Source organism: Psammomys obesus, unplaced genomic scaffold (genome assembly GCF_907164565.1).
Source record: "Psammomys obesus unplaced genomic scaffold, mPsaObe1.curated_primary_1811, whole genome shotgun sequence".
NCBI classification, from domain to species: domain Eukaryota; kingdom Metazoa; phylum Chordata; class Mammalia; order Rodentia; family Muridae; genus Psammomys; species Psammomys obesus.
Genome location: NW_026596079.1, coordinates 39,528,002 through 39,540,297, shown reverse-complemented (window position 1 = coordinate 39,540,297; position 12,296 = coordinate 39,528,002). Strand labels below are relative to the sequence as shown.

The following is a 12,296-nucleotide window of genomic DNA, read 5'->3' as shown; positions in this document are numbered from 1 at the left end:
GAGTTTGCAGCGTCGACTGGAACCCGCAGTCTGCCTTACCTGCTCCAGACTACCTGGTACACGAGGGGACAGGCACACTGGGACATTGCCTAGCTAGCCCTCGCGGTGCCCCAGCAACGCGGTGAGTGGCAGTCAGCAGAGACTGCTAGAGGGCGGTAGAGCCCGCTCAGTGGATGGCCTGTGAAGTGTGTGTGTGTGTGTGTGTGTGTGTGTGTGTGTGTGTGTGAATAGTGCTTGAGAATGAGGAAAAATAACTAGATTCAGGGAAATATTTTGAAACCTTTGTGAAACTGTTTAAGCAACTGAGTAATATTTATTGAACGTTCTCAAAGTGATGGGTTCTATATTGCTAAGCCCTTTATGTGAATTAGATCATTTAATATTTGAGACATCTCCCTGCAGTCGATGCTGCAACTTTCTTCATGCTACAGATTAAGAAACTGAATCTGAGGATAAATAACCAAGGTTATGCAGCCAAAATACAGTGCTTTCCAAGGCTAAAGTGGTAGAGAGATGCAACCCTTCTGTATTGTAACGGCTAAGAGCAGTGAACAATGATGGTGGCAATAATCTTGGCTGAATTACTAGTGTGATGTTTTCAGGCAACTACGACAGAAAAAAAGGTTTTCAACATAATAAACCGGATGGAACTGTAATTCAATGATGGAGTACTTACCGCCCATGTACAAGACCCTGGGTTCAATCCCCAGGACTAACCCCACCTGTGCACAAACTCAAATAAGGTGAAAGAAGAGTTGAGCGTGCTGTTGAACACTCTGATCCCAGCACTTTGGAAGGTGGGGCAGGAGGATAGTGGAATCAAGGTCGGCTTGCTCTATACAGTAAGATTAAATTCTGAGAGGAAAGAGATTTTCACGAAAGATTACTTACAGATGTTGCACGACAAATAAACTACAAGCAAGGGTTCATTCATTTAGAGTAATCAAACAGTATGTCTCAAAGCATTTTTTAAGAGCATATTCTGCATGAAGATAAAAGAACATTTAGATGCAGACAAAAGCAGACTGCTTAATACTCCCTGAAATCTGTAATTTTGGAAAGAAATGAATGCTTCATTAGCATGGCACAGGATTCCTCAGTCTGCTTCCTCAGATTATGCAGATGAGGAACCTCAAGTGCTCATCCCTTCTCAGAGCAGAAACAGGGAGAACCTTTCTTTCTAATGCTTTGTGTTGACTTCTCACAACTTTACAGATCTCTATTCAACTGAAGTCTCTTCAGTTTGCAGAGTCACACATGGCCTTTTCACAGGTCAAATACCCCCCAGCCTTCCACTCAGCTGAGTGTGGACAATGGACAGTACTTCCCCTTGGTGCCTGAAAGAACCCGTTTGGGCCTACAATAAAGCAAAGAGAAAAAAATTTAAGTATTTTTAAATTATATGAATGTATGTCTCTGAGTCTCTCTCTCTCTCTCTCTCTCTCTCTCACACACACACACACACACACACACACACACACACACACACACACACACACACACACACACACACACACACACACGCGTGAGTGTAGGTATTCAGGGTGCTTGGAAATTGAACTTGTTATCTTCTGCAGGAGCAGTTAATCACTCCAAAGGGAACATCTGTAGTTGGAGCATTAGGAAATCTCTGTCCTTGGTGCTGACACGTTCCTTGATGTAGTCCAAGTGATAAACCATCTTTTTCACTTTCCATCAATACTCAGTCCCTGCAGACACTGAAGTACAAAAGCAAGCGAAGACCAAGCCACAAGCAGTGGTCAGAAACAAATACCATTTGTTTTCAGAAATATACAGGGTAGGAATCACTCCCCTTGCTGGCTGCCGTGATAGTTTAATTTCCTACAATTGTGGTTTCCTTTCCACCCAGATCTTGACTCCTTGGGCTATGGGAATTTGTGCCTTCTTAGAGTGGCTGCAAACATCTTTGTGGTAAACACAATCTTTGCTGTAAGAATAGCCAGTGAGAAAGTAAAATGTTCCAAGGGAAGAAAGCTCATTTTTAATGTCAGAAACAATAAACACCAGCCAGGCACATGTTACGTATTGAGTATACAAACGTGATGAAACATGGAATGTGGGGCACAGCAGCCATGTGTGGGGGAGCCAGCCCAGAACAAGAGTGAAAATCTCATCTTGAGGCTGGCAGGAGGAAGGGCTGCTCCCTCCCTATTCTGGGCCTGCATGCCCTCCTTGCTACCCATCTACCTCTATCACCCTTGAGATAGTTATATAGGCTGGTGGCTGGGTTTGGGGTTAAAACTTCCTGGAATTCCTCTTCATGCAAAGGAAGCATTCCTTAACTAAATGGTGCCTGTCTCTTAAATGATCATCCTTAAATCTTTACTCCCTTATTAGACTCTTCCGAAACCACTGCAAGTAGAACCTCTATTTCCCACTTCATAGAATGGTACTGTCTGGGAAAGAGAAATGGTCTGAAAGACCATATGAACACACGACTCTGCTGCTTTCACTTATTACCGTGATTCCTAGGATTTTCCTTTGAAATTTTGGACAGATGCCTTCACTACTCCGCAACTCAAGTCTATAAAACCAGCATAATGAGGACACTGCAAAGATCTACCAACAGTACAAACAGCCAGCCACAGTCACTTCTAAACATAGAAAAGAATAGGGAGGAGGGGTGTTCAATTAAAAATAAAAAATAAAAAAAACAGGGTAAGAGTCCCTCTGTGCAAAATTCCCTAGATAGCCCTACAGGAGCAATGAGCCTTTGAGGGTCTCTTCTCAAACTAAAACCCTTGCAGAAAACTGGCAAATACCAAACCACTGAAAAATATGGAGTTACTTAACAAGACATGTTTACTATTCAAAAAGACCTCCAATGGAAAGGAGGCTGCATATTTAGCGTATAGAGATTGGACCCTATTGGAATAGGGTATGTGCAGGATAATGCAAGCTTCGTGTAAAGCAAGGGGATTGCAAGAAAGAATGAATACATGCTAAGAACATCTTCCCAGGGCTGGAGAGATGGCTCAGCAGTTAAGAGTATCAACTGCTCATTCTAGGTTCAATTCCCAGCACCCACATGGAGGCTAACAACCTTCTATAACTCTAGCTCCAAAGGACCCAACACCCCCTTCTGGGTTCCATGGGCACTGCATATATGCAGTACAGACACACATGCAGGCAAAACACCTATATGCATAGAATAAGAATCTCACTTTAAAAAAGGGGGACATCTCTTCAAGAAGCCTTCATCAGTAAGTAGCTGTGGAAGATAGTTAACAAGTACTATAGGATGACTACAAGCTTAAAAACATGAAAAAACTAGATAATCAGCAATGCCTTTTAGCAATGGATTCATGCTAGGAAAAGAAGTTCAGTTCTAAACTGGACACCTGAGTGTGCCTCAGTTCAGACATCTGTTGTAGCTCTTCCATCTTCGAAGCCATATTGAACACAGCAGTTAACTCAGATAAATCAGCAGTCAGTAACATAGATTGTCTGCCCTAAGTTTCAAGAACTGTATTAACAACATTTCCACACACAAACACTTTAGGCACTGGCACATGAAGGATAGACAGAACAAAGGAAGTGGTCCTAACCCTAAGTTAAAACTGTCATTGAAATTCAATAATTAAAAAATGTTGGGCTATCAAGATGGTGATCTGAATTTGAGCCTGGAACCCACATAAAAGCAGAAGAATCAACTCCACAAAACTGTCCTCTGACTTTCACATCGGTGAATCACAAAACTTTTAGCATCCTAATCGATACAGCTTTGGGTGAGCTGGGTCTTAAAGGTTTCACACATGCTAAGCATGTACTATGTTCTACACTCCTCACTCCTAAACCATTTATCATCTTAAATTGAACATGCATCCCTGCCTTCCTCCAGAATATATAAAATGTTTTAATGAACTAATTATACTAAAGCAATGTTAGCCCTCAGCTCTTGAACACATTAATGTTCAAATACTTTATAGTGATCTGGTCCTACAAAATGTTTCTATAGTAAGCAGCCCTTTGTACTGGGTTTCTGAATGTTCGTTAGTTTCCTGGCTCTACGTTTTGCTGCTTCTTGGCACAAAGCAGAAATGTGGTCCTGCTACTCCAAACCTGTTGTGCTTTCACTTCTGCACTTGCTTAGTGCCTATATTGTGCCTCATTTCTATTTGCTCATTACCCCAGTTCATTTCTTGGTGAGGATTATGTTTTTCTTTGAGCAGAAGTTTTCTAATGAAATATGACAGAAATGTGTTCATTTCCTAAATGGACTAAGTGGATATGGTGGTAGTGAAAAATCACATAAGTCTTCCATTTCTGTAGGCTATAAGCCGATTCCAGGAGACAGATGAAAAAAGCTGGCTACCTAGGAGCATGAGACACTTTAAAGTTTCGAAAGGCTAATGTGTGATACATAAGGCCTACCTACTCATTACTATGCCACAAGCTTGCCATAGTTTCTGTGCTTAATTATTATTTATCTATGTGTGCCCATATATGGCCAAAGTGTACATGTAGAGGCCAGAAGACAACTTGCAATTGGCTCTCTTCTACCTTATGGACTCTGGAGATCAAATTCAGGTTATCAAGCAAGGCAGCAAGTGTCTTGACCCACTGAGTCATCATTTAGAGCTTGCAGTTCCTTTAAACTTTAAGAAGAGAACTTACAACAATTTCATTATACGCTTTGGATTTAAGTAACATGGCTCATTTTAGAGCATCCCCATATCTTCAAAGTTCTAGAGACCATTGGGGAAATTTACTGAAGTTTAAGTTTGTTTTTAAATCTTTAGTTAGTTTATATGAGTCACTGCTTTTTCAAAATAGCATAGTCAAAACAGCAGGATGGCCACAGGGTCTAAGAAGCGAGACAGAATATAATGCATGCTAGAACTTTACTGGCACTCTTCATTATTCTATGACTGAGTTGCATGATCATAACTTCCGCAAAATACTACTGCACTACAAGGTTAGGAATGTGAACTCCACAGTGACTGTGACAGAGCTTCACAGGTGGATAAATCATTAAATCAGTTCCCTGAGGACAGAAAGGAAAAATACTGAAAAAGTGTTTAGCCCATGCGAAGTACTTACTAAAAATAATGAAAATAATGAATTGTAAGCAAGGTAACATAAGAGACTTTGCATACATGTGTTTAAGTAAGTCACACCGTGAATACATTTGTGGGGTAATGGAATGACATTTTAAGGTTTATCTGTATTTTCATACCCATTTCAGTTGATGTAAACATGGTCAAGTACTTTCAACCACTACCTAAGCGGTCCATTAAAGGCACATCATTCCAACTTTGATCAAGAAAAAGCCAGGACTGATTGACAGTTGTGCTCTTTCATAGATTCTAAGCAGGAAAGGCTTGGCTTTAAGAAAACTTTGCAGTGGATTCACAGTCATGGCAGTGGATTCACAGTCATGGAACTTTCTAATTCACCTGGATGCTGCTCTATTACAGATGAACAGCTTCTATAGTTAGTGTTGCCACAAAAGTAACCCGGAAACGAACAGTGTATAGGTGTCAGCACTAACGAGTAAATCTTTGCCGTGAAGAAGCCTGACGATTATCCCTCAAAAGATTTCGATTCTAGCTTGAGCGCCGGTTTTTATGCTCCTTAAAACAACCCAGTCTTTATAGGCTGTTGTCTGGGAACAAGTTTTAAGAATTGAAACAGTTTCTTCCGAGACGTCCTCTCAAGCCTGCCCCAGTAAGCCAGTACAGAGCCATGTTGATCTTCACACTTAAGGGGAAATGCGAAGGAGCAAAACTTCAAAAGCTCTGGTAAAACTCTTGGTTTCCTGAATTGTTTCCAGTCCTGTTTCACTTAATCACTAAACAAGACCAAAAAGAACCTTATTTTATATGACTTTATTTTACATTTAGAACTATTTTATGCTAAATGTAAACATGTAGCCTAAGTATAGCATTGTAAAAAAAATTGTTTTATTTGCTAAAAACACACACACCACACACAACCACAACAACCTATATACACACACACACACACACAACCCCAAAAAACCCTCACTCTGCTTTTAATATTACTAAAAGAATTTTAAGCAAAATCTTGATTTAAGAAGACTTCAGACGTGGGCGGCAGCTATCACCATGAAGGTGAGCTGTCAGTTTCAGTGGCAACAAGATCTACCCTGGACTTGGATGGTGCTATGCCAGGACTGACCAGAAGGTTTCCCAGTTTCTTAATGCAAAATTTAAAGCGACTAGTTTAAATCCTAATAGGAACTTTTTTTTCTTGTTTTCCCACTGAATAATACTGCTACGTCCACAAAATTTAAGAGTATTTATTGGTCATAGACCACTCAGATTCATATTAAAAAAAAAAAGAACCTGTCACTTAGTTTTCAGTTCTCAAACTTTCTGTGCCAATTAATGGTCGCACTTCACTTCTACTTGGAAAAAGAAAAGGCCTGGCTGGGTGCCATTCAGGATTCTCTGCTAACTGTAAAATGTGGACTGATGGTCTTCACTTTCTTATAGTTCACATGTATATAAACTTAAAAAAAAGTATGACTATATAACCATGTCAGTGCATTGCCCCTAGCTTAAAAAATGTATAACTATATAAATAAAAACTGTTTCTTCAATGTTACTTGACATTTCTTCTGCAATTTATTTAAAAAAGTAAAATGTAACAAGATACTTAAAAAAAGGCTAGATACAAAAGTAGTTAAGCTGCTCACGAACATTTAAAATTTTCCAAAATGTATTTTCAGTAACTATGATCTTATAAAACATTTTACAGTTATCAGAAAGTGCCCAGGCTGAGTACATATAACTGAATCACCTTAGTACAAATGTCTAGTTAGAACTCCAGTGCCGTGACTGCCCAACCGCACTGACACAAGGATACAAAGAAAAAAAGGTGATTGTGATAAGGTATTGTGCATTGGCCCCATCATATGTACAGAAAAGTGCCTCTCTCAAATGAACAAATTACATGCAAAATATTAGTGGTATTTAATATCCTAGAGCTCAATGCGGCTGAAATAACCCACAATAAAAGGGTTTTTTTTTTAAATAGGTAAAAGTGATTTCGTCTCTAAAAATCTGAATGTCTAGAACTTTTTACAAGTTCCACATACATGATACACAATTGAGCCAACCACAAATAACACCATAAAAAACTTAAAATGAAAACACAGAACATACTTAATTTTTTATTTTGAAATTCCCTATTCCCTCTATACAAGAACCTTTGCTGAAACACTTTCCACAAAGGCAGCAGTGAATTTTCAGAACATTTTACATTTTTTCCCCTCAGCAAAAAAGATAAATCACAGTGTAAATTATGTTGTTCTGCTGTCATCTTTGGCTGGGGCTAGACCTAGAAGTTGGCGACTAGCAAACCATCATAGACAAAAGATGCCAGTGCTTCTCAGGCCTTTAAGCTACAAACTCAGCAAGGAATGTTTGCATTTAATCTCTTTAAGGTACCACCAGGGGGGTATGACAGCATTAACTTCCATAAACTTTTATAGACAAATGGGAAAAAAAATCTACAAAATTAGCTAGTAATATTACACAGCAATACACACTTTTTATACTCTACACAAAACCAAAATTCTTGGTCTTAATGGCGAGTAGTAATTTTTGTTTGAGAATCTGTTTAGAGGAATAGAGTGGGACATAAAGTCGAGAAATACAAGTATTTGCAGTAGGAAGATGTTGGTCATCTGGTGGTCTTATTGTGATTGAGGGCATAGGCTGAAAACCTTCTTCACTGGCTGGCAACGATGGGCTTGATGTCCAAAAGTAAACCTAAACAAGAATACAGAATTACAATTTTGGCTTTAATAGGTTAATAGTCAACCTTAATTCTTCTGGCAACATAAACAGCCCCACTGTTATGTTTAAAAATGAAGCCTCACTAACATAACTGCCTAAATATCAGCTAACTAAGGACAACAACAGACACTGTCACACAGGTGCGGGAAAAGCCCAGGAGGTGTCAACCATAAACAAATTACTAAGGAAAATGCTGAGAGCTGGAGAAAAATAGTCTTTCAACTGGCTATCCAATACCAAGTGGTCAGCCCTGAAAACATACATTGGAATAACATACACACTGAGCAGGTTGTACTTATGTACTTAGGAACATGAACACACACACACACACACACACACACAGCAATGAAGAGGAGGCCATGAATTTGAAAAAGAGAAAAGTGGGGAGTTTAGGAAAGTTTAGAGGAAGAAAGGGGAGAAATAATATGATAATCTTAAAATAAATAAATAAATAAAAAAATATATATATATAGCCTTAGTTATAAAATTATTTTCTTGCACTAAAAAAGAATCATTTATACTTCAATAAACTACATTTTTAAAATGTTTAGGATTAAAGGAGAAAAAAGGTGTCACATTATGGAGTTTTTTGTTTGTTTTAAAGCAACTGTCCCAAGAACCGAATTTTATCATCTGAGACATAAAGCTATTGTGTCAAACGATCTCTTAAGGGCCTTTACTATAGCTAACTTCTCTGAAGTATCTCTTACTGAAAAAAATACATTTCCAAAAAAGAGAAAAACTAACAGTCCTACAGTCTATCTAAAAGTCATTTTGTAGTTTATCTACTAGCAAAATAACAACAGTATTATTGATGCTAATTATGATACAGAACAATTATAACAATATTGGGGAATATCTACAATACACCAAATTCATACAAGTCATATGGCATTCTAGTACAAACTTATTTGTACAACACAACAATGTAAACAAATGATGCCCAGTACGTGTCAAGTGTTAGTCTATTTATTACTAAATATACCAAAGAAATGCTTCTTTGCAGAAACTTAATTTTTATGAATATCATCTGCAATGATCTATCCTTCTATACATTCATGTGCCAATCTTCTGTGACAGAACTATGGCATTTGTTTTGTACAACTAAGCACTAAAGTAAATCTAACTTTGTAGAGTAACTCAAGAACTTAAGTATCTGTGGTTATTTTCTAAAACATGACTGTGTAAGAAGTATCATCTTAGAATGCTACAAAGGGAAAAGAAAGTAACAAATCTTCTCCTGAGTACCACAGCAAAATTGTGAAAGAACCAGAAACAGAGCTGGTTCAATCCACTCATTTAACAGGCAAGAAAAAGCTTACTGTAAAAACTTTCCAGAATGAATGTGATGGGCCTGGAGAGGTGGCTCAGCAGGTTAAGAGCAGGACGGTATTCCAAAAGATCTGGGTTTGATTCCCAGCACCCAGTGACTCAAAACTATCTGTAACTTTAGTCCCAGAGGAATCTGATGCCCTCTGCTGGCCTGCGGAGGCACTACACGTACATGGTGCACAGACAAGTATGCAGGTAAAATACCCATATACATAGAGGAGAAATGGAAAGGGGGAAGAGAGAGGACAATGATCAACCGAAGTGGCAGATTTCACAGAACTTTTATCAGTAAACTGTTTCCAAGAGGGAAATCTACCACCCCACCCCTTAAAACACCAAAGCAAAACACAACAAAACCCCTTACATTTCATTCTACAAATTTTATGAAGCTTTTAACTTACAAGGTCCTGACGTTCTGTCATACTCATTTTCTCTACTATCGACCAGAACCAACGCTTGAACTGTAGAAGCTTCTCAGCATTTTCTCCTAAGAATGTAAATTCAATGTGTTATATTAGAGGTTGTTTCTTTTGAATACTGATAAACTGTTTAAATAAACAGAGACAAGTTTAAATTTTAAGATACCTAATTCCTACAGGAAATTAGAGTTTTTTGCATATTTTAAAACCTTTGCAATTAATCACGTCACCCTCACTTGAGATGAGTAAAAGTGAACTCTCATCACCAAAACTGATAGTCCCAGGACGTGAAACTCATCTGTAAACTCCCATTCCACTACCTCTCAAACTACTGAGTTTATAAGTCACATGAGATCTATTTAAAAGGCAGATTCTTATTCATTCACTGAAGGTGAAAGAAAAGGACACCAGAGACTCTACATTTCTAAAAAAATTTTCAAATGAAGTGTATGTTGCTGATTTGGTATCTTTACATATGTTGTTTGTTTTCCCTTCTATAGTTTTGGTTTTAAAACAAGTTCTTTTAATATCAGTTCTAAGTAAACTGATACTAAAATGTGACACAAAGCCCATTACATTAACAACCTATAAATCACCAAACACAAAGGGTTAATAAAGGAGAAAAAAACAGCAGTATAAATTTTTTGTGATTTGTGTTAGTCACAGTGGCACACCTTTGATTCCGGCACTTGGAGGCAGAGGCAGATGGGATCTCTGTTGAGTTCAAAACCAGCCTACTCTATTACACAGTGAGTTTCAGGACAGCCAACCCTACATAGACCGTTCCAGAAAATAAATAAATAAATAAATAAATAAATAAATAAATAAATAAATAAGTAGGTAAATAAATAAATAAATAAATAAATAAATAAATAGATAAATCAGTCAATCAATCAATCTATAATCTGGTAGAGGCCATTTAACATAAAACACACAAAAGAGGAAAATTCATATTTGTGTATTTGGCAATCTTGGTATACCTATAATCTTTTCATAACCAATTCCTACGCTTGTTTTGAATGTCTAAAATGTAAAACAACTACTTCAGGGCACATCACACACTGAGATAAAACTTATTTGCAAAAGGTTATCACCATTTTTTTTCCTTCTAGATTCATCATGTGACTTTGTGTCTTTACAATAATAGAGTGACCAAGTTTATCTACAAAGCAAACATTCTATGATCAATTTCTTTCACTATCTATGGAATAGGAAACATTTGCTATTTTTATTACTTAAGTATAAACATCATTTTCTCACCAGAAACAATTTTACTGTGTTCTAGATTTATTGATCATTTTGTTTGTGTGTCTACATAAACACACTTGTTTTTTCAGGTAAGTTCTTACTATGTGTCTGAAGCTGGCCTCAAACCTCCTGCCTTGGCTTCCTAATAAAAAACAAAAGAATAACCTAATTCTAAGCTATCAAAATACTAAATTTCATTTACTCATAACTTTAAAAGTAATACGAGTAAAAAATCAAAACAAGACAAGCAAACCTGAGTATTTATAAAGCTTGGGAAATAGACCCTCAGAGGGAGCTGAGCAAACTCTCAGACATGCCGTTTTCTTACCCGACTCATCATTGAAAGAGGTGAAACTGATCAGCATCTGCACATTGACTTCCCCACAGCCGTTCACCAGCAGCCGGAAGTCCTCCGCTGTCAAATCTTCTAACGAATTTTTGGGAAGAACATCTAGTAGACCTTTCCTCATTGCCTAGAGAATTTGAATGTTTCCTTTTATTAGAATAAGTACTTTATTTTCCATGACATGTGTTTATACTCTAATTTTGGCAACACTTTCTAAAATTATTATTTCCCTAAAGCGAAGAGGAAATGAAAAGCAGGGCTATATTCTGACTTTTTTCTTAACAGAGTCAAGACAGAAAGGAAAAGAGCTGAGCACACCGAACAGGGTACAGTTCAGAAGTTATTAGTGTTTTTATAGCCCAGTAGAAAACTGAAATTACATTTTAAATTATATAAGAAGCAAACAGGCAGCACATTAGATAAGCATCGCTTCAATCTGGAGAAAGTATATCCTAGAAGCACAATAATAACAAAACAAACCTCCCAGACTGATTAACAGACTCAAACCCAAAATCTAGATACTTATTGAAAAATGTACCCAGAACCTGTGCCAAGTACCGTAGGTGCACTGATTGTTCAATCTTATCCTGATTTTGCAGAAGGGAACCAGTGCACAAAAGTATTAACTAACATGCTAATGTGCAGCTAGTGAGTGGAGTAATTTGAACTCAGTATAGTTCCCAGCAAAGAATCACCACCACTGGTAAATTCAATCACTCTTGAATTTACAGCAGTCTTATGTTGAAAAGGGAAAGCATTATCACTGCAGGACTGACATGCTCATTTTTCTGGAAAGGCCCTGAATGCAGAGCTGGCCCTGGGTTGCTGTCCTGAGAATTCATGTATGGAATGTCCCCTCCACTGCTGTGCTTAGGGCAATGAACCTTCATTAAGATAGTTAAGGCTAAACTAGAAACATGTAGGGTTTCTTCTAAAATTGCAGTAATTGTGCATGGTTGGGTGTACAGGCAGGAAACACTTGCCGGGACTAACCAGCAATAAAAATCCTGGGCTGTGACTTCTAGGCTTCCCTAAGCAAATGCTGCACACATGCTGAAGCATCTTACAGGCAGAGGAAGGCATGTACTGTCTGTGACAGCCCAAGCATTCCCTGTCCTGCCGAGAACCCTTTAGGTTCTGCCTAATACAGCCTCCTCCTCT

General features: G+C 38.0%; 1 protein-coding gene across 1 annotated transcript in view; it reads right to left on the bottom strand.

Moving 5' to 3' along the window:
- Nucleotides 1-7,130: 7,130 nt before the first annotated feature.
- Ubr5 (ubiquitin protein ligase E3 component n-recognin 5) overlaps nucleotides 7,131-12,296 on the bottom strand; it is a 111,750-nt gene continuing 106,584 nt past the window's right edge. Inside the window, exons 57-59 of the mRNA XM_055626290.1 lie at nucleotides 11,118-11,262; nucleotides 9,524-9,609; nucleotides 7,131-7,763 (exon numbers count right to left, since the gene is read on the bottom strand). Of these exons, the coding sequence (XP_055482265.1) occupies nucleotides 7,551-7,763; nucleotides 9,524-9,609; nucleotides 11,118-11,262 (444 nt within the window). The 3' untranslated portion in view covers nucleotides 7,131-7,550. The remainder of the gene's footprint in view (nucleotides 7,764-9,523; nucleotides 9,610-11,117; nucleotides 11,263-12,296) is intronic.